The following is a 25,613-nucleotide window of genomic DNA, read 5'->3' on the forward strand; positions in this document are numbered from 1 at the left end:
TGCCCCCAATAATGTGCCAGTAACAAGAGCCCCTCCTCCCAATGTGCCAGTAACAAGAGCCCCTCCTCCCAATGTGCCAGTAACAAGAGCCCCTCCTCCCAATGTGCCAGTAACAAGAGCCCCTCCTCCCAATGTGCCAGTAACAAGAGCCCCTCCTCCCAATGTGCCAGTAACAAGAGCCCCTCCTCCCAATGTGCCAGTAACAAGAGCCCCTCCTCCCAATGTGCCAGTAACAAGAGCCCCTCCTCCCAATGTGCCAGTAACAAGAGCCCCCCCTCCCAATGTGCCAGTAACAAGAGCCCCCCCTCCCAATGTGCCAGTAACAAGAGGCCCCCCCAATGTCCCAGTAAAACTATTGTACAAAAAAATAAACACTTATACTTACCTCCTTGGCAGCGATGCAATGCAGGCCTCTTCCGGCCTGTGTCCCGCGCTGTACGGCTCAGGCGGCGCGATGACGTCATTGCGCCGCCTGCGCTGGACTCTGATAGGCTGCCGGCCTAGTGCCTGAAGCCTATCAGAGGAAGGGGAAGGGACACGCCTCTCCCTCCCCTGCCCCACAGCACAGGCATCTGTATCGCTGTAGGGAAGCGCTCATCTCCCTGTGCCACATTGCCCAAGGACCCCCCCCCGGATCCGCCAGTGGCCAAAAGTACCAATACCTGGTTTAATAACAATAGTACCAATGTGCTTGACTGGCCAGCAAACTCACCTGACCTAAACCCCATGAAAAATCTATGGAGTATTGTCAAGAGGAACATGAGAGACACCAGAACGAACAATGCAGACGAGCTGAAGGCAGCTATCAAAGCAACCTGGGCTCCCATAACGCCTCCATGCCACACTTTATCGATGCAGAAATTCAGGCAATGGAGCCCCGAAGTATTGAGTGCATGTAATGTACATACATTTCAGTGGGCTAACATTTTTGTATTAAAAATCGTTATTTAATTGGTCTTATATAATTATTTTTTTGAGATACTAACTTTTGGGTTTTCATTAGCTGTAAGCCATAATCATCAACATTTAAAGAAATAAACATTTAAAATTGATCAAACTGTGTGTAATGAATCTATATAATGTACAGTCGTGGCCAAAAGTTTTGAGAATGACACAAATATTAGTTTTCACAAAGTTTGCTGCTAAACTGCTTTTAGATCTTTGTTTCAGTGATGTAGTGAAATATAATTACACGCACTTCATACGTTTCAAAGGCTTTTATCGACAATTACATGACATTTATGCAAAGAGTCAGTATTTGCAGTGTTGGCCCTGCTTTTTCAGGACCTCTGCAATTCGACTGGGCATGCTCTCAATCAACTTCTGGGCCAATTCCTGACTGATAGCAACCCATTCTTTCATAATCACTTCTTGGAGTTTGTCAGAATTAGTGGGTTTTTGTTTGTCCACCCGCCTCTTGAGGATTGACCACAAGTTCTCAATGGGATTAAGATCTGGGCAGTTTCCAGGACATGGACCCAAAATGTCAACGTTTTGGTCCCCGAGCCACTTAGTTATTACTTTTGCCTTATGGCACGGTGCTCCATCGTGACGGAAAATGCATTGTTCTTCACCAAACTGTTGTTGGATTGTTGGAAGAAGTTGCTGTTGGAGGGTGTTTTGGTACCATTCTTTATTCATGGCTGTGTTTTTGGGCAAAATTGTGAGTGAGCCCACTCCCTTGAATGAGAAGCAACCCCACACATGAATGGTCTCAGGATGCTTTACTGTTGGCATGACACAGGACTGATGGTAGCGCTCAACTTTTCTTCTCCGGACAAGCCTTTTTCCAGATGCCCCAAACAATCGGAAAGAGGCTTCATCGGAGAATATGACTTTGCCCCAGTCCTCAGCAGTCCATTCACCATACTTTCTGCAGAAGATCAATCTGTCCCTGATGTTTTTTTGGAGAGAAGTGGCTTCTTTGCTGCCCTTCTTGACACCAGGCCATCTTCCAAAAGTCTTCGCCTCACTGTGCGTGCAGATGCGCTCACACCTGCCTGCTGCCATTCCTGAGCAAGCTCTGCACTGGTGGCACTCCGATCCCGCAGCTGAATCCTCTTTAGGAGACGATCCTGGCGCTTGCTGTACTTTCTTGGACGCCCTGAAGCCTTCTTAACAAGAATTGAACCTCTTTCCTTGAAGTTCTTGATGATCCTATAAATTGTTGATTGAGGTGCAATCTTAGTAGCCACAATATCCTTGCCTGTGAAGCCATTTTTATGCAACGCAATGATGGCTGCACGCGTTTCTTTGCAGGTCACCATGGTTAACAATGGAAGAACAATGATTTCAAGCATCACCCTCCTTTTAACATGTCAAGTCTGCCATTTTAACCCAATCAGCCTGACATAATGATCTCCAGCCTTGTGCTCGTCAACATTCTCACCTTAGTTAACAAGACGATTACTGAAATGATCTCAGCAGGTCCTTTAATGACAGCAATGAAATGCAGTGGAAAGGTTTTTTGGGGATTAAGTTAATTTTCATGGAAAAGAAGGACTATGCAATTCATCTGATCACTCTTCATAACATTCTGGAGTATATGCAATTTGCTATTATAAAAACTTAAGCAGCAACTTTTACAATATTTATGTAATTCTCAAAACTTTTGGCCACGACTGTATGTGTTTTTACTTTGAAATGAATTATTGAAATAAATTCATTTTTCGATGATATTCTAATTTATTGCAATGTACCTGTAGCTCCCACTTCTGGCTCTTGCTTACAAATACTTATGCAAAATGTTGACCCTAAATAGCAGTCTTGGAATCAGGATGGATTTTCAGTGTTTGATTTGATTAAACTTTATTGTCATTACACATGTAAAGTACAGGGTAACGAAATTCAGTTTGCATCTAATCAGAAATGCAAAGGGCAAGTGCCATAAAAACAAGTTATATACAGAGAAGGATAGTGTAGAAAGTAGGGATAGTTATGTACAGATTATGTACAAATAAGTTAAGTATACAGGTGTTTACATTGCTATATAGATAGCAAATATACTGATGTATACAGATAAACTGTTCTATTGCTATACAGATGGCAAATATACAGATGTACTATGAACAGTTATACAGATGTGCTACATATATACAAATTTACAGATGTATAGTAAACAGATCTGCAAAATGCTATGAATATAGCTCCAGAAATGGAAGAGTAGCGCTATGGACAGACGTGCCATTTATGTGGATGGGGTCATGGGTGTCTCTCTTCTCCTTCCTGAAGTCCACAATGAGCTCTTTTGTTTTGCTGGTATTCAGGAACAGGCACCACACAGGTAGGTGCTTTACCTCTTCCCTATAATCAGACTCATCGTTATCAGTGATGAGACCACTGTGGTATCATCTGCAAACTTGATGATGGAATTGGATCCATACCTAGGCCTGCAGTCATAGGTGAAAAGGGAGTAGAGTAAGGCTACGTCTACACGACGACAATAAGTCGCGCGACAGATAGGGCACAACTACACTGCAACATTAGTGCGACAAATGTCGTCGTGTAGACATAGCCTAATGGGCTCAGCACACAGACCTGTAGAGTGCCAGTGTTGAGTGTGATAGTGGAGGAACAGTTATTTCCTGACCTAACATGCTGGGGTCTGTTGGTCAAAAAGTCCATCATCCAGTTACGGATAGGGTTGCTGATTCCAAGATCCACAAGTTTAGTAATCAACTTGGAGGGAATGACTGTATTGAATGCTGATCTGAAATCAACAAACAACATTCTTTCATAAGTATTCTTGTTGTCCAGGTGTGAGAGTAGATACAGCATCCTCTGTACTCCTATTACTTTGATAGGCAAATTGGTGAGGATCCTGTGTGGGGGGCAAGCATAACTTTAGATGTGCCAGGACCAGCCGCTCAAAGCACTTCATAACTATAGGCGTGAGTGCTCCAGGGCCATAGTCGTTCAGGCACATTGGTGATGATTGTTTCGGCACTGGCACAATAGAGGTGGTCTTGAAGCACGCTGGTACTACTGCCTGGGCAAGCGACAGGTTAAAGATGTCATTGAAGACCCCTGCAAGCTGCTCAGCATATGCTCGAAGCACGTGTCCAGGAATGCCATCAGGGCCAGCAGCCTTGAGAGCGTTGATACTGCTCAGTGCCTTATGGACATCTATGATGGTGAGGGTAGATCATCAGTTTAAACAAACTGCAGAACCCCTTTAACCATGAGTAAGTCAGCTGAGCAATGTTTTCCAACAATGACAGAGTTTGTACACAGCCTTGTTAACATACATGCACAGTCCTCCGCCTCCTGTCTTACCGGAATCATCTGCTATTCTGTCCGCCCATAGAGTATGGCGTCCGACCAGCTCGACAGCACTGTCAGATATTCCGCTGTGTAAAGCTTCAAATGAGGAATTTCCAGCACGTAGTTGAATGGAATCTTGCACAGTCTTTATTTGATATCCAAAAGGTAGATACAATGTAGTGGACACAGACCTCCAACATCTCCCATCAGACCGACATGTTTCGAGCCAGTAGGCTCTTAATCATGACCGCTGTGTAGCCATGTTTCCGTGAGTATCATGATATTACAGTCCATAAGTTTCCTGTTGTCAGTGATCCATAGTCGTAACTCATCCATTTTGTTCACCACATTAGCAAAGAAAATGCTGGGTAAAGAAAGCCTTATCTTAGGTGTTAGCCTGCTGCGATTCCCCCGCCTTTGTTTGCGGTCCCTGCGCCGTCTTTGAGCACTTCCGGTCGGCCGAGTAGCCTGCAAAGCATCGAGTGTTCTTATTTCAGGGATGAGTCGAAGGTTGCTGATAAAACAGTCAGAGTTGTGTAATCCTATATCCTCTTGTCGGGTGTAGGATGTAAAAGCGAAGTTGCTCTGAACGAACAGACCCGAAATGAGCAGGAATAAGGCTAGTTTCACATTAGCGGTAGGGGACTCTGTCAAGCTGTTCCGGCGGGTGAACAGCCTGTCGGATCCATCCTGCCGCTAGTTCACGTGTGCCCCCGGACTGCCGCTCCGTCCCCATTGACTATAATGGGGGCGGGGGCAGAGTTCTGGCGGCAGCGCACTGCAAGAGGCAGCCGGACTAAAAGTACTGCATGCCGTACTTTTAGTCCGGCTGCCTCTCGCCGTGCCGCCGCCGGAACTCCGCCCCCGCCCCCATTGTAGTCAGTGGGGACGGAGCAACAGTCCGGGGGCACACGTGAACTAGCGGCAGGATGGATCCGACAGGCTGTTCACCCGCCGGAACAGCTTGACGGAGTCCCCCAACACTGCTAACTTGCAAAAATCTGAAGAGACGCTGGGCCTCGCGTGGTGCACGCGCCGCCATCTTATTCTGTTTGTGTATAATCAATGAATGTTTCTGTTTACTAAAGCAAGCAGAGATCTTAATATGGCCTGACATTGAAACACAAAGTAGATGTTATTAGACTTTGCTGTGTAATTGTGCAACTCAGTTTATGAAGCATTGAAGCATTGTTTGACCCCAGGTCAGTAAAGTTACTTACTGTCAAGACCAAAGAAGTCATGATCCATGTTATAATCTTCATTAAATCCTGGCCACCTCTTCCATATGATAGCAATCTTCTGACCATCCACTGATGTCACCTGCATTGAGAATTAAATATTGGGCATGCCTCACATTTACGTCACTGGTTTATGAGTCTACCCCCTAATACACTATAGTCACAGAAGCCACAAGGGTGTGACTACAGGAGTTCTTATTGTTCTGTCCTAGGAACTGTAGGGACTCTGAGCAGTGCCACTTACACAGCATTGTTTTATAGAGGTCGTCTACTCTAAGGCCACGTTCACATCTGTAGTAAACACATCCGGTAGGCTCTTCCGGCAGAGATGTTGCTGGATGCTGGTGTTCACCACCGGATGCCATAGCCTATAATGGGATCCGGTTGCTTTCTGGCATGAGTGCTGGTTTTCAGCTGGAAAAAACTATTGCATGCGAAGTTCTTTGTTTGGCCGAAACCCTGGCGGGTCTCATTATAGTCAATGGGGTCTGGCTGTGAATGGCAGTATCCGGTGAACAGCAGGCTTTTTTGTGCCGGATACGTTTACCGCAGATGTGAATGTAGCCTAAGAGTAATGCTTCTAGGTGAGAATAAATTTTTGTAATATGGAATGTGCTCAAACATGTTACAGTCTTCGCATTTATGTCAGATTTTGTATGAATATAAATATAATAAATATGTAAAACCAGAGATTATAGCCCTATTAGCTTCTATGGGTGCTGTGTTACTGCTCTGTGCAAGCTATGAGAGGTATATAGGCATGTGCCCGAGGCCTAAGTCACACAATACTGGTGATACAGATCATAGTTCCCTAACTAAACACAGCTTGGAAGGGGTTGTGAAAGAATGGCGGGTTTATGGCAAACCCCCCACTTGGCTGCACCTGTAAAGGGAAAATTTCCCAGCGCTGGCTCTCTGCTCCCTCTCCACCAGGCCTGCGATGCTCTGCTGGCCTCCCTAAGGCTGGGTTCACACCTGAGCGTATTGGGTATGCGCATTTTACAGGCGTTTTTGAGGCATATTTTGGGGCGTTTTTGTATTTAGGAAACGCTCGTAATACGCATGTTTGTGTGATTGACAACAGAGGCATCCAATGAAAAACTGCTGTGTTGTGGGGGATCTGCGGAGGACGCTGTTGTGGGGGATCTGCGGAGGACGCTGTTGTGGGGGATCTGCGGAGGACGCTGTTGTGGGGGATCTGCGGAGGACGCTGTTGTGGGGGATCTGCGGAGGACGCTGTTGTGGGGGATCTGCGGAGGACGCTGTTGTGGGGGATCTGCGGAGGACGCTGTTGTGGGGGATCTGCGGAGGACGCTGTTGTGGGGGATCTGCGGAGGACGCTGTTGTGGGGGATCTGCGGAGGACGCTGTTGTGGGGGATCTGCGGAGGACGCTGTTGTGGGGGATCTGCGGAGGACGCTGTTGTGGGGGATCTGCGGAGGACGCTGTTGTGGGGGATCTGCGGAGGACGCTGTTGTGGGGGATCTGCGGAGGACGCTGTTGTGGGGGATCTGCGGAGGACGCTGTTGTGGGGGATCTGCGGAGGACGCTGTTGTGGGGGATCTGCGGAGGACGCTGTTGTGGGGGATCTGCGGAGGACGCTGTTGTGGGGGATCTGCGGAGGACGCTGTTGTGGGGGATCTGCGGAGGACGCTGTTGTGGGGGATCTGCGGAGGACGCTGTTGTGGGGGATCTGCGGAGGACGCTGTTGTGGGGGATCTGCGGAGGACGCTGTTGTGGGGGATCTGCGGAGGACGCTGTTGTGGGGGATCTGCGGAGGACGCTGTTGTGGGGGATCTGCGGAGGACGCTGTTGTGGGGGATCTGCGGAGGACGCTGTTGTGGGGGATCTGCGGAGGACGCTGTTGTGGGGGATCTGCGGAGGACGCTGTTGTGGGGGATCTGCGGAGGACGCTGTTGTGGGGGATCTGCGGAGGACGCTGTTGTGGGGGATCTGCGGAGGACGCTGTTGTGGGGGATCTGCGGAGGACGCTGTTGTGGGGGATCTGCGGAGGACGCTGTTGTGGGGGATCTGCGGAGGACGCTGTTGTGGGGGATCTGCGGAGGACAGTGTTGTGGGGGATCTGCGGAGGACACTTATGGGGGACCTGCGGATGACGCTGTTATGGGGTGGATCTGTGGATGGCACTGTTATAGGGGATGTGTGCTATGACACATAGGGCCATGAGGGGGGCCAGCATAAGACACACATATAGCATCTTATGCTGGTCCCCCTCATGTGTCCTAAACTGCGCACATAACTGCCTTTGTGTGTAAAGTATTTTACTACTGTCTGAAACAAGCTCTCTCCTATTGATAAAATGGCCAGCCTCTGTACTCACTTTCACTATGAATGCACTGCAGCGAGCGGCAGCGAGCTGGCCGGCCGGCACGTGACTGACGTCACTTAGTCACACTCCTCCCACTTAATTCAGGAAGCAGGAGCGTGACTAAGTGACGTCAGTCACGCGCCGGCTGGCCCGCTCGCTGCCGTGCATTCATAGTGAAAGTGAGTACAGAGGCTGGCCATTTTATAAATAGGAGAGAGCTTGTTTCAGACAGTAGTAAAATACTTTACACACAAAGCCAGTTATGTGCGCGGGGCCCCTTCATATATAATCGCGCGTACGTACTCGCGTTTTTAAATGAGGAAACAAGAAACGCCCATTTAGGCGCGTTCCTGCTGAAGTCTATGGGCAGGAACGCGCGACAATACGCCCCAAAGAAGCTCCTGTACTTCTTGGGGCGTAGGGCGTTTTACAGCGCGTTCGTACGTGCTGTAAAACGCTCAGGTGAGAACCATGCCCATAGGGAATCATTGGTTCTTGCCTGTTGAGCGTTTTACAGCGCGTAGGAACGCGCTGTAAAACGCTCAGGTGTGAACCCAGCCCAATGTCAGCATCCGGTTTCACAACGCGGCAGCCAATCACTGGCTGCGGAGGTGACCAGCTCCCCTTACGACATGAAAAATTGTCACGTGATACAAAGGGATCCAGTCTCTGACGCAGCCAGTGATTGGCTGCAGCGCTGTCAAACTGGATGTTGACATTGAGGAAGCCGCCTGCAAGAGAAGGAAGAGGGGAGACAGTGCCAGGAAGCAGGTAAGTTACCTTTCCTTTACAGCTCCGGCCAAGTGGAAGGGGTTTGCCAATCCCCCCATTCTTGCACAACTCCTTTAAGCAGATGCCATCTACAGAATCAATCGTACCTGGAACTCCTGGTCAGAGTGACAGCGTGCCGCACTCCAGGGACCTTGGATCTCCATTGTTCTCTTTCCGTCCGAGTCATGCACTGAGAGACTTAGGCTAAACAAGCTCCATCTAAACCAGAAAATAGGAGACAACTCTGGACACGGCACAAAGCAAGACCTTATTCACACAACCATGTCTAATCTTCCACCTGCAAAAAATCACTGGGGGGCATTTATCAAAACTGGTAACGGAAAACTGGCTTAGATCCCCATAACCACCAATCAGATTCCACCTTTTATTTTTCAGAGCTCTTTTGGAAAAGGTGGAATCTGATTGGTAGCTTTGGGGACCTAAGCCAGTTTTCCGTTGCACCAGTTTTGATAAATCTCCACCACTGAGTTTCTAGGATCAGGAACAGGGATCTGTGAAAAAAACAGTCAGCGTGAATATCCCCATCAAGTGATACGGGTCTATATCCTCTCCATTTCTAAAACAGCACACGGAAGAGAAAGTGGTCATGTGAATAAGCCCTAAGTTGGTTGTTATAGGTGGCAGGTGTTTCACAACTGGTATATGTGGAAAAGTCGTGAACAGTCTGTTGTCTGATCGGCGTGCACTGTCTACGTGTTTTTTCTCTATATTTCCTGTGGTCACTACCCACATCAAGTATTCACAGTCTGTAGAAAATGTACCAGTCTTGTACCAGGCAATAAACACATGCCGGTGCAAAATGACTGTTTGCCGCCACTTTGTGAAATGCGAAGTGAAAGAGGACCTGAAACCTCTCCTGACACGTCTAAGTAACTACTTGTATTTCCCCAAGTAATAACAATGCTGGAGCATATATTTATATGACTATGTTGTGCCATTCCCCTATTATTCCTGCTGAACAATATGAATAAAATGCTAGCAGTTTGCAATGAAGGTCCAGATGGGTGTTACCAGTTGGAAAAGGGGGGAAGGGGCCTGTACAGGCTGACACTGGCAGTACTGATTGAATAGTGTCAGACTGTGCAGGGACACCTCCCCAACTGGTGACACCCAGCTGGACCTTCATTGCAAACTGCTCGTAATTTATTCATAAACTTGTAGAAGTAATAGTGAATGAATAGTGCAACACAGAGTCGTAAGAATATATGTTCTTCTTATCACATGGGGGATGACATGTTAGGAGAGGTTACAGGTCCTCTTCAAAGGGAGTGTCACCTATATTCCACCTCTATGAGGTGCTGTTTAAAGCATACATTTATCTGTATTACTGATCAGAACAAAGTGAAGTTTGTATGATATGCAAATGAGGCACAAAGTGCACAGCAGGGCGGTTCCAATCTTTCAAAGAGCCCAAATCGCCCCCCCCTGCAACGTCATCTCTGCTTGCCAGGTGATCTTGATGCAGTGTCCAAATCCCGCACAGGAGCAGAGTGCGGCTATCAGCCTTACTGTATGTACTGTACATGCGCTACGCCCCTGAATGGCTGTCTTTCCACTTCCGCTGGTCATATGTTGACGTTGTGCATGTGCAGTACATACAGTGAGTATGTATTGCGGTAAGGCAGTCAGGATGTGTACATAGCGGAGAAGTGACGTTGCGGGCAGAGGTGGAGGGCATTGGTGATGTCACAGGCTGAGGGGACAGAGTTGGTAATGTAAGGGGGGGGGGGGGGGGGGTACTGGAAGCTGGACTCCCAGATTGGGAATGCCCTACTGGGGACTATATGCCCAATTTGCATATCGTACAAACTTTTTTTTCTTGCCATCAGAAATGCAGATAAAGGTACTCACGGTAAGCTTTAAATAGGCTTGAGCGAATCGACCTTCGAAACACAGATCTGTAGTTAATTTGTTAAAATACTTCGTATCTGTACAGCATTAAAATGTATTGGCTCCGTGGACTCAAAGTTCTTCTCGCCCAAAGTTGCGTGAGACTTCGGTTAATTCCTACTGCATGCATGTCTGTGTATTGAAAAACAATCTGAACTGGGCTCTGGTACCGAGCTTAGCTTGAAACATTATTTGAGTGCACAATAGCACCTTAGCATTGGTTATATAGGCAAAATATACTTCACAGATTCCCTTTAAAAGTCTATTTTCACACTCGCGTTTTGTGCGGATCCGTCTTGTATCTGCACAGACGGATCCGCACCAATAATGCAAACGCTTGTATCCGTTCATAATGGATCTGTTTGCATTATTCATTCAAAAAAAGTCTAAGTCAAAACGGATTCATCTTCACTTACATTGAAAGTCAATGGTGGACGGATCCATTTTCAATTGCACCATATTGTGTCAGTGAAAAACAGATCCGTCCCCATTGACTTACATTGTAAGTCTAGACGGATCCGTTTGGCTCCGCATCGTCAGACGGTCACCAAAACGCTGCAAGCTGCGTTTTAGTGACCGTCTAAAAAACGCAACGGAGACCAAACGCAGCCATATTGATGCATTCTGAACGGATCCTTATCCATTCAGAATGCATGGGGGCTGAACTGATCCGTTTTCGGGCCGCTTGTGAGAGCCCTGAAACGGATCTCACAAGCGGACCCAGAAACGGCAGTGTGAAAGTAGCCTAAAGCAACCCATAGTAATACGAAATACTGACCTCTGCTGGACAAAGCCTAGGAGAGCATTAGACTTGGAGAATACTCTGATGACCATAAGGCAGCAGAACAAGCAGCACACATCCACCCGGTAGGGTCTACACAGTCTTAGTACTTCTTCTCTGTTCTGGTCATAGAGTCGCAGGCAGCAGGAGCGGGCAGGCCCACACAGCTGGTAGCACAAGCAACTAGACTCTACAAGAAAGAAGCAGGGTTCAACCAAACAGTGGCCCACTAGTCACATTACTGCAGATTTACTCCAACTAAATTGAGCCAAATTTACCACAGTGGCTCAGGCTGGATGGTAAATTTGGTGCATCTTTAGACACTTTTGTTTAACTTAAAGGGGTATTCCGGTTAAGTAACTTAATTTTAATTTAAAAACTGCATTAAAGCTGCAATCTGTGACCCAACCAGAACCCATACCTATACATATACCTTGCAATCCATTTGTCTAGCTCCTGTGTGAGCCTGCAGCACACTGAGAGGATCATGGCGCCTGATCTTCCCTCACAAAACTACAATCCCCACAATCCCTAGCTTTCCGGCTGTGAGTGTTGATGTTTACTGATTGGCTGCCTGATATACAGTGCAGTCACGCCCTCTCTATTCAGTAATCAGCAGCACACTGACACGCCCTTTGTTTCACAAGACATTTAGCTAGAGAATGGATAGCAACACACTGAGCATGCTCGACCACACAGAGGCTCAGAACTACAGGTCGCTGCCATGGTAATTTATGAGGAAACACAGTGGGTAGTAGAGAAAGAAAACTACTTTTATAACTACTGGACGGTAAATATGTGAAATTTACATTATATTAGGTAATTATTGATGATGAATTTGTCTAAAACATAAGTTATATTTATGGTAACCGGAATATCCCTTTAACACCATATATCAGTTGGCTAACTTTTTATCCAAATTTTAACACAATTTTGGTTCATGTTGACACATCTTAAAGCAGTTTTCCCACAAATAATACTGATCCCTCTATCCACAGGATGAACAACCACCATTCTATTCACTTCTATGAGACTGCTGGCAGTCCCACAGAGGTGAATGGAGTGGGGATCACATGTTTGCACCATCGCTCCATTCTCATGGGGCTCTCTGGGACCTCCAGTCCAGTGTAAAAAGCGATTTTTTAAAATATGCAAATTACCTTGCTACCAGCAAGTAGGGCGGCTACTTGCTGGTAGCAGCCGCATCCTCCGACCCTAATGACGCCCCCTCCGCATTGTGATTGACAGGGCCAGGGAACGGAATCGTTCTCTGCTAGCCCTGCCTGTTTTCATTCAATATCTGGCGCCTGCGCCGCGGCCGTACCTATCTTCAATCTGCGCAGGCGCACTGAAAGACGGCCACTCGCTCGGCCGCTCCATCCTCAATGCGCCTGCGCCGATGACGTCACATCTACACCCGGCGCAGGCGCATTGAGGAGAGAGCGGCCGCCTCTTAGTGCGCCTGCGCAGATTGAAGATACGTACGGCCGCAGCGCAGGCGCCAGATTTTGAATGCTAACAGGCAGGGCCAGCGGAGAATGATTCTGTTCCCTGGCCCTGTCAATCACAATGCGGAGGGGGCGTCATTAGGGTCGGAGGATGCGGCTGCTACCAGCAAGTAGCCGCCCTACTTGCTGGTAGCAAGGTAATTTGCATATTTTAAAAATCGCTTTTTAGCAAATTCTACTGAACAGAAATGATTATTTAACTTATGTATGCATAAATCGCAGTGTAGGGATTATTAGTAAACAAAAAAAAAAAAAAAACGGTTTAGTGGGCTGACAGAAGCCCTTTAAAAGTGCCTCCAATTACCCGATTCATGCAGTCACCTAAATCGTTGTTTGCCAACAGCAGATTGTGCCGTTTAAACACGCTCTGCTACCGACAAACAATGATTTTTTAACGGGACGACCAATGGCATAGTGATCGCTCCTCCCCATACTGTGGAGGAGATCACTGCATGTAAATCCAACGGTCTCCACTGACGAGCAGGCGTTTGTTAGGGAGGAAAGTCTGCAAAATTGGCCCATGTAGAGGGGCCTTTAAACATTAAGAAAATGTGTTGTGAAGCATGTACACCAGCTTTTATATGCAGATTAAGGAGTTCTACCACATTTAGCTTACTGTGACCATTATCTCCATGGTTTGTGTGCAGCTGCCTGGTTACATACAGTGGTGCTTGAAACTTTGTGAACCCTTTAGAATTTTTTATATTTCTGCATAAATTTGACCTAAAACTACATCAGATTTTCACACAAGACCTAATAGTAGATAACAAACCAAATCAAAGAGTCAACATTTTTATTTGTAGAGAAAAATAATCCAATATCACATCTGTGAGTAGTAAACTTATTTCTCGTTAATGTCATTGGGGGACACAGCACCATGGGTATATGCCCAGCTACCACTAGGAGGCGACACTAGATATGAAAAAGGTTGGCTCCGCCCCGGGGGGGCTATAGCCTCTCCACAGACACTAGGCTAACAAGTTTTAGTCTAGTGTCCGTAGGAGGCAGACACAACCTGTTCTTCTCCTGCAAGTCTTGCTGCTACTTGTTTGCTTTTTTCTTTATTTTTTTTATTTTTGCTCTTCACTTTACAGGTGCAGGTTTTATCCTGCAGCAGGGGGTCTTCATCGTGGAAGTCCACTTTAGTAGCACCCCCTGCAGGCGCGTACCTCGGTACCTTGCCGGTCACCCAGTCTCCCATTACTGCATCCGCAGTGGAGTACCGGTAATCCCACTCTCGTGTGAGTTTACTGAAGGGGTGACCCTGTGGTGCCCGAAGACGCCAGATGGTGAGTATGCTCCCTACCCTAGTTAGGGACTCCTTCTCTCCCATCCATTCATACTCCATCAGGGTCCCCTCGCCCCTGGCCGTCCTTCCCTTCCTCGGCCTCCTAATTACTCTGCCTGGACTAGGCCGCGCCAGTTCCCGCCTTTTTCCTGGCATCCAGGATCTCTGTGTGGCTCATTTTCTCTCTATATGTCGCTATGACCCCCCTTCCCTCCCCCTCAGGGCATTCCCTCCTCCCCTCCCCAGGTCCCGTGGTGACCGCCCATTTAGGGTGCTTTATTTTCGGCTGCAGCGTATACTTTAGTCCCCAGCTCCAGCTGTGACAAGGCTGCATCTGTTTTCCGATTTTTCCCTGCCATCCAGGGGTTCTAATGGGTAATTTTTTATCACCAATGGAGGTCGCTTTGACCCCCTTTCCGACCCTTTTTTGTAGCCTTTTAGAGCTTTTTTTCCGTTTCCCAGCACCCTGCAGCATCAGTCCACCGGGGGTGCCTCATTTTCGGCTACACTGTCTACTCTAGCCCCCGGCTTTTGCTGGGACTAGGCCAAACTCTTTCCCGCCATTTTTTCTGGCTTCCTGTTTTTATTCTAGGGGTGTTGCCTTTCTCATGGCCATCTAGAGGTCTCTGCACGCAATTTCCGGTGGGAGGACAAGATGTCGTTCTTCCCAGAGGGTGCTTTCCCAATCTTCACAGTGCCCCCTGCCCGCATTTAGCATCACTGGTGGGACATATTATCTTGGGCCCCTGTTCGATGGTTCATGTTGTGGCAGGTCCCCTTGCTCTCCATCCCTCCCCCTGGGTTGGATCTGCTCCTGCAGTGGCTGGCGGTTGCTGTGCTATAGGCCTTACTGACCTGCATGCGGTGACTGGATACTGGACTCAGTCTGGTTACCCTAAACTCTGTTCAGGGGTCACCTCCCCACGTGGGTCCCTCACCTCCACCGTAGCCTGCGCCTATCTCAGCTATAATGATATTATGGCGCTCTTTTCTGACCTCATGCGGCAGCATCGGCCCCTGGGAGTCCTTTGCTTCCTGCCTCGGTCCATATCAGGGGGGAGAGTCCAATAGCGGCCTAGGGTCTCCCCTCATAGGTCTTGCTCATCCCCTGCATCCTGGTTTCCTCCCAGGACGGGACTAGCACTGAGGGAAACGTCTCAGGTTTCTTCTGCCTCATCGGGGGACTCCTCTACACAGATTGTGACTCGGAACAGAGCATCAGGCGGTCTTCCACCATACAGAATCTCTCTGGGTGGTCAAAGACAAATGTCCACTGAGGAACCTCTCCTCTCCAGGGTTGGTATCCCCTTTAGTGGATTTTCCAATGGCACTCCCCTGGTTGCACAGGTAATTATCCACACAGGTAAGTCAGCTTGCTGCCTGTCCAGTAGGTGGTGCTTTACTCGCCACCGTGTTTAGCACGCCGGCACACCTATGTGGTGTCCCAGGTATTTACGCCTTCCCCTTCACAGGGGGGTACTTGTACCACTGCCAAATGCTGTATCTGGCAGATTTTCCTGGTTCCAATTTATCTCCTTTTCTGCTGGAGTAATTTCACTATTACCAGGGGCTATATTCAACACACCCTCCTAGTCCGAGAGTGTTCCAGGCCACCGTATTACTCCTTCAGACGCTGTAGCCAATACACTATCCTGGTCCTAGTGTGCACCACGCAACCATATTACTCCCTTATTAAGCGGAGTGCCTGTACCATCTTCAGATGCTATAGCCATTTCTCCTGTCTGGTTCTAATGCACCATATTACTCCATTATTGGGTGGAGTACCTGTACTAACTCCAGAGGCTGTAGCCATTATACCTGTCTGATTCTAGTGTGCACTATGCAGCCGTAGGTCTCCCTTACCAGGCGAAGTACAGATGCCATCTTCAGATGCTGTAGCCATTGCACCTGTCACGACAGAGGGAGGGATAAGTGCTGCCCTAAATTCCACCCCATCTCTGTCCCTGCCTACTTGCACGGTCGTCCTAACCGACAGCGTACAACTTGGCAGCAGTCCCTCACTTAGATAAGAGGGGCTCAAGAAGATAAGAGGAATACCGTAACAGAGTCAGGCAAGCCAAAGTCAAAGCCAGGAGGTCACGCAGGTACACAGGGAGCAATACAATAACGAGGTCAAAACACAATCCGGAGTCAGAAGCCAAGAGGTCACGTCAAATCCAGGGAGGTCACAAGGTCGAGGTAAAAAAACAGAGCCAAGGTCCAAGAACACAGAAATGCACAATAGGAAACTGCTGGTGAGGGTAGCAAGACCAATCACAGGCAACCTGTGACCAGCAGGTTACCTGTTTAAATAGGTCCTCCTGATGGGTCATGTGACGTGGCCAGCTGAGCGCTGACTCATCAATATCGGCACTCAGTTCCCCACGTGTTCATTGCCTAGGGAATGGAGGACGCTGGCTACGCCGAGGAAGTCTGTGCGGCCGGGTCCTCCCCGCCCTCTGGTTGCTATGGAGATGAGGACGCCGGCCGCCTCCTCGCTCCTCTTCACTAGCGGGATGCCGGCGGCGCTGCAGAGGGGAAGCACGTCGCCAGCTCCCCGTTACAGCACCTGTCTGGTTCTAGTGTGTACCATGCAGCCACATTGCTCCTTTCTTAGGTAGAGTACCTGTACCATCTCCAAATGCTGTAGCTATCACACCTGTCTGGTTCTAGTGTGCATCACGCAATCATATTACTCCTTTATCAAGCGGAGTACCTATACCATTTCCAGATGCTGTAGCCATGTCTCCACTCTCATTATAGTGTGCACGTGTGCACCATGCAGCCAGATTACTTCTATTCTCAGGCAGAGTATTTGTAGTATCTCCAAGTGCTGTTGTCACAGGTAATGGGGAGGGGAAAACACCAGATAACACACAGAAGGAAATAGACCGGAGTCTAGGCCTCAAAGCTAAGGGAGAGGAATGGTGACCTCCTAGGAATCCCGAGACCTCTCCCTGACTCCTGCCAATATGAGTAGACCCTGAAGGTCTCATACACCGGAACCTTAGCCCTAGAGACCCTTGAAATCCCTAGGAGTGGTGGCAGGGAATGAGACTACTAGTTCCTTCCCAGATGAAGGAACCAGCGTCTCCCTGAGGCCTAGAAAACAACAAAATTCAAAACAAAATGCACTTAGCTTAAAGAAGAATGGAGGAGCAGGAGATCCAAAGAAACAACACACCAGCTCAACCAACTCCAGCAGGAAATATTAACTGCATGTTAAGCAGTGTGAGTCAGAACTAAATAGAGTCTCAGTAATGACCACAAGCTGCACATGACAAGAGGTGTGGTCATTACCAAACAACAACACTGCAAGGAGAAAACAGAGAGACTGTCAGATACCCTCACGTCTCTCAGATCTTCTCACCTCTGTCATGGGAGGGACCATGACAGCTGGGCCCTATTGATGCAATCTGTTGACCATACGGCTCCTACATTGCCCTTTCCTGGCTCTAATGTGTGCTAGGCAATCATGTGGCCCCTCTTCATGCGGAGTGATGGTACCATCCCCAGACACTGTATTCATCATTCTTTTCTGGTTCTAGTATGCATCTGGCACCCCATTACAGTCGTCCTCGGCGGTGTACTTGTACTATGTCAAGGTGCTGTATCCGACAAACCATCCTGGTTGTAGTATGTACCTGGTAACCATATGTCCCCCCCCCCCTTCTTGGGCGGAGTAGAGTTGCAATTGTTAGATCCAGTATATGGCTGGCCTGTTCAGATCTGACACCCGGTGCAGTACCTCCTGAACCAGGCCCTCTGAGTGCACCAAGTCTTCTCATTGCCCCTGTACTAGGCATGATTTTTACTTTATTGCTTGACGCACTACTTAACAGGACTTCTCAGTCCTGTTATGCACCAGAAAACCACACTCCCTCCGCCATGGGCAGGTTGTTGGCTATCATGCTAGGTTTGTTCTTTGTCAGCACCTTTAAAATACTACTATATTCCGCACAGCTGCATTACCCCATTTCATGGATGGAGTACTCGCGTTGTTACGGCCTCTCTGCTTTTTCACAGAGTTACATGGCCCAGTCCTGGCAGAGTACCTGGATCACCACTGGATGCTCTATCATGCAGGGATACGCAGCATTGTGAGCACCAGCCGCTACTGCAGTTTTCGGGGTCATCGCTGGACGTCCACTAGTGAGCGCCACACACCTACTTGGTGGGTGGAATTTTCCGCTGCTCGCTCTGGTATTGGACATGGTCCCGTAGTTCTTCCATGGTCCGGGCGTTCTTGGTACTCCCTAATGTTCTCTGTTGTACATGACAGAAGTGCTGTTCGCTTGAGCTTTGCGGTTGTCTGCACCTGTCAGTTTCTTCCCCCTTCCTTGGGGGTTTCATTGTACTCTGCTGGTAGCTGGTTTCTACATGTCAGTGTAGTCTCTCCTGGCTTCCCCTGACGAATTCCGCATCCTTTTCTGACATATGGATGTCTGGCGATTCTTTTACAAAATCCAGTGTGCCTTACTTGCCTCTTCCGGGGCAATGTTTTACAGTATGCTAGTCACTTACACTTAGGATGGTTGGTAAACCATGGCTGATGTTTTTTTTCCCTATGGTTGCTACATTTCATTTTTCCTTTGATAATCGGGCTGTTATTGTCCTCATGTGGTCCAGTTCTGTGGACCCTACTTGAGCCTCTGACTGGGTAATCCTGCTTCTTGGAGTCTCTGCCCCAAGGATTCTTAGACCATCTAGCTGGCAGGTTCCCTCTGGGAAAGCTACTCATGGCATCTCTGACCACTCATGCTCTGTATGACAGCTGCTTCTTAGGGCCCGGTTTGGTTCTTTTTCCTCCTGGGTCCTCATAGGCTTGTTTCCCTCCTGAGATTCTAACCTCTCTTCCCATCTCCCCAGGTTCAGATCCTGGTACCTGGGAGTTTGTTGCTTCGGTTTGCAATTTACATTCATAGTGGCCACTTCTGGGATGGAGCTTTCCCTCGATTTGAGAACTGTTCCTCCTTAGGCTGTTTGGAGTCCTTTCTCTTCTACTCCAATATCTCTCAGACGAGTGTGTCCCCACTTGTATTACCAGGGTCTGTGGCTGGTTCCTTTTATCCTGAGACTTTATGTGGCCAGGGATTTCTCTGGTCTTACATTTCACAGTGCTATTTTGTTCCAGTTTTTCTGAGGCTCGATTCTCACCTTCTTTGCATGGGAACCATGTCTTTACATTCCCTTCTCCTGGCCATTACCAAGGACCCCCTTCTCCCCCAGAGGTTGGCTGCTTTCTCTGGCAGGATGGGGTTTCCACCTTCTCATAGGGTGTTTCTCTTTTCCCACCTGCCTTTCAGTGGAAGAAGGCTTTCTACCCCTCCCATGGTGAGTCTTTGCTATTCCTTCTCTCAATTGTTCAGCCTCCAGTGCTTCCTTGTTTCCTCTCTACCATGGCCTTCACATGGTGTTTGCCACGGACAGGCCATGTTTTTGGTCTGAGACAGTTTAGAGTTTTTTCCTTGCTGGGTCCTCTTACTGGTCGGGTTCCATTGCTTCCAGGCCTTATGGAATTGCCTTCCTTTTGCCGGGGGTGGTCCACAGGGTCTTCCTTTAGTTTGTCTCCAGGCCCTTTTCCCAGGCATTTTCTTTCCTGCCAGGTTCCCTCATGGTCTAATTTTTCTTATTGGGTCTGTCTTCTTATAGATCCTACTCCTGGAGTATCCTTCTATATGCAGAGCACTAGGCCATTACCAACAGATGCCTTCCGGTTGTGCTGCTCTCCTGTTTCTTCAGGGGGAGCCCTGGTTCTTCCAGGTCATTCCTCTGGCTCTCTAGTGCGCACTTGTTCAACTCTCGGTTCTTGCGCAGGACATCTAGCCCTGCTCCCTATTTTCTAGCTTCTTTATTTTTCCCACCTTGGGTGGAGCTGGGTGTTTCCCTTTGTTCCTTTCTTGCATATGGCCTTTTTTCCCAGGCACTTGTCCTTAGGATCCTGGCGGTCTCCCACAATTTTTTTCTTTGGACTCTTCCTGGTCCTGGAGCCTCTCAGCTCACTTACTTATTTTTCTATCTACCATTTCATGCTATGGCCTCTCCTGGTCCTGTTGGGTCACATGTTCTCCTGCACCTGTGCGCCAAACTTTTTGCATGAGATTATCTTCCCACCCTCGGGGACTGCTTTGGGACGTCCCATGGTGCTGTGTCCCCCAATGACATTAACGAGAAATTTTGATTTTTGTACTTACCGTAAAATCCGTTTCTCGTTCAATTCATTGGGGGACACAGATCCTACCCTTTGTTCTCATTTCTCTTTTTGTCACCGGGCTGCTGTTCTTCTTCCTTCCCCGATCCAGGACATGTTGGTTCTTTGCTTTTGTTTCTCTCTCCTACTGCTATTGGGACAAACTGATTGGCCTAGTGTCTGTGGAGAGGGTATAGCCCACCTGGGCGGAGCCAACCTTTTTGTTATCTAGTGTCGCCTCCTAGTGGTAGCTGGGCATATACCCATGGTGCTGTATCCCCCAATGAATTGAACGAGAAACTGATTTTACGGTAAGTACAAAAATCCAATTTTGAACTTGCACACAGTGCAGTTCTGACATGCATTCAGAATGCATTTTTTTTTATTGTAGCTAGCTGAAATTAATTAAATCATTCCCACATTGCAGAACACCAGGGGTTAACAAGGCTGCTAAACTGGCTACATTGTAAACTGCATCCTGAATGCATGTCAGAACTGCACTGTGTGCCAGCACCCCAAGGAGATAATTTGTGGTCAGGTGTTTGTCATCCCATTGATTAAAATCAGTGAGTGGGTGACCTGTTTTATTTAAGAAACATGAATCTACCAAAATCTGATCAAACACGGGGGATGCAGGTCCAGCACAGCAAAAAAAGGCAACAACTGTTTTGCACCTCCTGCGCTTCCGGAGGCCTGAGGAAGCGAAAGAGGCGCAAAACGGCTGTTGCCTTTTTTTGCTATCTGTACCCGCATCCCCCGTGTTTTAGGGAGGGTAACAATAAAAGCTGCAAAAAGAATGTTGGTGAGTACAGCTGTGTTCTTTTTCTCTATATTGTGGTTCAAGAGTTGGAGCTATAAGTGGGCTGAGCACCGCCAGTGAACACTCACTTCTGAACGCATGTTGTTCCTGTCAATCTATGTGAATACACTCGCGGCAGTGCCGACTGCCTTCTCTACTTAAGTTGTAATGTAATACATATAGCTGTATTATTTATCATGTTTAACCACCTTACTTGGACTTACTTTTTTACATTACTTACTGTAAATACATATTGTATTATGCTACTTGTTGTATGGACAAGATTGATCACTATATTAGGTTATAGTCGCGCAAAATACCTAGAAGAGTTCCAACTCTAAACACTATCTTGGTGGCATAAAAACATGAATTTGAAGCGCACCCAGAGAGATAGTTCTCTAGATTGCTATGTTTTTATAATAACATGGTTACCTTCAATAGCCACAAGTAATTGCTTTGCTGTACGACTGGAAATAATATATAATCTCTTTGAGTGGCAGCCCAATCCTGAAACAGAAAGCAATGATTACATCCATGCGTGTAATAAAATCCATATAACAAAATAGACTCTAATCGTAATGACATTGTGCTCTTGTGTAATGAATGTAGAATGCATTAAGTCATCCGCTGTATGAATATTCAGAACAAACATTGAGCACCCAATGTGAATTACGAGGTGCACCCATTATCATCAATGTTGTGTATAATTTAGGTTTATGTAGTTTTAAAGGGACACATAATTATCTATTTGTGCATACATTATGCAGAGCAGTCTCACTTTTTATTGCTTTATTGTAGAAATTGTTGCTTTCAGTGAACGCTTTTATAGCAGCAGGATTTTTACCAATAGTCTTAAAGGGGTTCTGCAGTTTTGTTAAACTGCTGATCTATCCTCTGTATAGATCATCAGCATCTGACCGACGGGAGTCCGACACCTGGGACCCCTGCCGATCAGCTGTTTGAGAAGGCAGTGGCGCTGGCAGTAGTGCCACTGCCTTCTCGCTGTTTACCGCAGGCCCAGTGACGTCACGACTAGTATCAATGGCCTGGGCGGGGCTAAGCTCTGTTCACTAGTCATGACATCACTGGGCCTGCGGTAAACAGCGAAAAGGCCTCGTCACTACTGCCAGCGCCGCTGCCTTCTCAAACAGGTGATCGGCAAGAGTCCCGAGTGTCGGACCCCCGCCGATCAGATGCTGATTATCTATCCAGAGGATAGATCATCAGTTTAAAAAAACTGCAGAGAGGGGGGCGTGGCCAGCCATGAGAGAGTGAAGACGTGCTCTCCCTGAGCTCCTCTGCATCCCTGGCGAAATCTATCTGCACCCAGCCTCTCCAGATGGGAAAAACAATCAAAAAGGGTAGAGCCCGACCATCGTCTCCCCTAGCAGCCTCACAGGGTGATTTACCCCTTCTCTTTGCCTGGCAAGTCTCCTCTCCGGGTTCCGGACCGACAGGCCTACATGCAGCCTCACAAGATGGCGCCGGCGCTCAGACCACGCGCCCGCCTCCGATTCATTCGGACACACCGGGGAGCCCCACTACACAGCTCCACCGGCACCGATCCCTCTCTGTGCCCCCATTGCCCTTCACCTCACCTGCAGTTGCAGAGCGGCGGGCCCGGGATCGGACCTCCCCGGCCTCCCTGGAGCCGCGCTCATCGCCGCCTTCCTCCCTCCTGGAGTGCGCACCTGTCCTGGACCTGCAGGCGCCCGCCGCAGCGCTGAACACAGCCGATTCGCAGGTCAGTCATGGGGGCTCCCCACAGGACTCTAGCAACGGGGGACTAGGGGCTGGGGACCCCACCACCCCACAAAGTTGCGCCCTGAAGCCCCTTGCCCGCCCTTTCTGGCCTAGTCAGCCCTCACCTGGCAGCATGGACGACTTCACCCTCCAGAGGGGCCCTTTGGTCGATCCCGCAGGCGCTCATCACCCTCCTGGGGAAGGCCCCCACAATGGAGGCACTCCTGCTGTGCTGGACTCCTTCCGTCCTCCCTTCCATTCTCCTGGGCCCTCTCTGGCTGCCTCGCCACACTGGTCCACTGGATCCTCCTGGGACGGGCCCCACCAGCTACCGTCCGGGGCTTCCCCTAAGAAGCCGAGCCTCACACACACTTCCCCCTATGTAGGGGTCCCTTCTGCCTCAGCTGACCTGTTTGGCGATGAAGCCAGGCCACCAACGATGGCAGTCTTGCGCACTCTTATTTGCTCTCTGCCCACCAAAGCAGATTTATCCAGTTTTGCCACTAACATACTGCAGGAATGCAAGCGTGAATTCTCGCAGGTCTGCTCTGAGATGGCCGTGATTGACTCCAGAATGGACTCTGTCGCTCAAGACCACACATCTCTAACGGCCACGGTCTCGGCCCTCCAAGACACCATCCAATCCCACGAGGCCCAGCTCTATACTTTACATCAGCACCTGGATGACATTGAAAATCGCAATCGCCGTAGCAACATACGGATTCGAGGCCTGCCAGAATCGGTGACGGCCCCTGACCTTCTATGCACCATAGTTGTATTGTTTAACAAAGTACTGGGTCGTCCGCCGGGCTCTCACATAGAAATAGATAGAGCGCATAGAGCCCTTAGACCCCCCCAACCCGGATGGTTCTAAACCGAGGGACGTCATCTGTAGAATCCATTTCTACATGATCAAGGAACAAATCCTGAATAAAGCTAGGCAGTCCTCGCCTTTGTCATTTGACGGGTCCACTCTCCAGCTTCTGCAGGACCTTTCCCGCTACACTCTGGCCCAGAGAGCTGCCTTACGACCCCTCTTGGACCTTCTCAGGGAGCAAAGCATTCCCTACCGGTGGGGCTACCCTTTCGCTCTTTATGCGGGACCCAAAGGACATGCTGCGACACTCCGCAAACCTGCGGACCTTCCCGAGTTTCTTCACCTTCTGAACCTCCCGACGGTTGATCTCAGCCCCTGGCCTTCTATTCTCCAATCCGCGCCATTGCAACAGGGCCGCACCCGCCCACTCCAGCCTGTCATTTCCAGGTTGCCGAAAACAACCCTACCGACCCCCTCTAGACGGGGGCAACGTCGCTCCCCAGCCCATGGTGGCAGATCTCCACCCACAGAGGGCATGGGCTCCTGAAGTCGGACGGTTCGCCTTGTTTGAGACTTCCGTTACATTGCTAGTGAGGCGCCCTAGTACAACTAACCCTCATTTACCCTCTTGGTAGCAGGCATGGTTATTATTACTCTTGTTTTAGGCCAGGGTTTGCAGCTGGCTCGCTTTCTCCTGGTTGTTACTTTCTCCAAATAGTTTGAGACAACCTCTGGGGATTGGTTGATCCCTAGCGAATGTCTCTTTGGATCTGTTTGATCCGGGTAGTTAACTATCTATTGTCTTCTTCTTCTTTCTTTCGTCTCCTACTCTTCCTTTTCTTTCTCCCTCTTCCTTTGTTCGTCCATCCTTCCCCTTGTTCCTTGTGTTTTTTCCCTTTGCTACAGATATGACTCCACTCAAGATTGCGTCATTCAACGCAAAAGGCCTCAACGCTCCTGAGAAGAGATCCCAGGTCCTCCATCACTTCCACCACCAAAGGGCACAGATTGTATGTTTCCAAGAAACCCACTTCAAAGAAGGTAAGGCCCCTACCATCCGCCACAGGCACTACACGTCCTGGCACCTCGCGAATAACGCTGAGAGCAAATCTAAAGGAGTCGCCATAGCGATCCACAAATCTCTGGCTCACCAGGTGCTGGGATGTGTTGCTGACCCTGGGGCGCGATACTTGATCCTCACACTTCTTATAGGCGGACGGGAATTCACCATTCTCAACGCTTACGCCCCTAATTGCCATCAGGTCCCCTTTATCACGGATTTAGTGGACAAGGTCCTGCCCCTGATTCGTGGAACGCTCGTGTTCTGCGGTGACCTTAATCTCACTCTCGACCCCACGCTTGACAATTCCTCAGGTAGGGCCTCCCTCTCTTATGCTGCCATCAAAAAGGTGAAAAGAGCACTGCTCCAAGTACAACTGTATGACCCATGACGCATTCACCATCCCGCAGATAGAAATTACACATTTTTTTCAGCTCCCCACTCCTCATATAGCAGAATAGATTATATCCTTGTCCAGCAACCCGCCCTCTCGTGGCTGGTTTCCACGTCCATCGGCAATATCCTTTGGTCTGACCATGCCCTGGTTTTCTGTTCCCTGACGCTCCCTTCCTCAGCTAGAAACGAATGGACCTGGCGGTTAAATGAGTCCCTTCTCCTAGACGCAATATGTGCTGCGGACCTCCACACCACTGTAGCCAACTTTCTCTCTGACCATGCCTCAGACCCAACCTCCCTTCCCATGCAATGGGAGGCCCTAAAATGTGTCCTCCGTGGGATTCTCGTCAAGCATGGCACCCATCTTAAAAAGGAAAAGGCCATTACTCTGAAGACTGCTCTGCAGAAGGTTGCATCTTTAGAGCTCCTTCATAAGCGAGCCCTTTCTCAGTCCGTCCTTTGTGACCTTCAGAACGCGCGCATGGACGCGCGACGCCTTCTGGAAGTGTCCTACAAACGA

At 48.8% G+C, this 25,613-nt stretch overlaps 1 protein-coding gene across 1 annotated transcript in view; it reads right to left on the bottom strand.

Annotated features, from left to right (window-relative positions):
* Positions 1-23,079, bottom strand: part of LOC120999140 (phospholipid scramblase family member 5-like) — a 29,027-nt gene extending 5,948 nt beyond the window's left edge. Inside the window, exons 1-6 of the mRNA XM_040430013.1 lie at positions 22,946-23,079; positions 22,676-22,800; positions 21,510-21,584; positions 11,290-11,482; positions 8,708-8,819; positions 5,484-5,583 (exon numbers count right to left, since the gene is read on the bottom strand). Coding sequence (XP_040285947.1) covers positions 5,484-5,583; positions 8,708-8,819; positions 11,290-11,482; positions 21,510-21,584; positions 22,676-22,800; positions 22,946-23,079 — 739 coding nt within the window. The remainder of the gene's footprint in view (positions 1-5,483; positions 5,584-8,707; positions 8,820-11,289; positions 11,483-21,509; positions 21,585-22,675; positions 22,801-22,945) is intronic.
* Positions 23,080-25,613: the final 2,534 nt, after the last annotated feature.

The sequence above is a fragment of the Bufo bufo genome, chromosome 4 (assembly GCF_905171765.1).
Source record: "Bufo bufo chromosome 4, aBufBuf1.1, whole genome shotgun sequence".
Classification (NCBI taxonomy): Eukaryota; Metazoa; Chordata; class Amphibia; order Anura; family Bufonidae; genus Bufo; species Bufo bufo.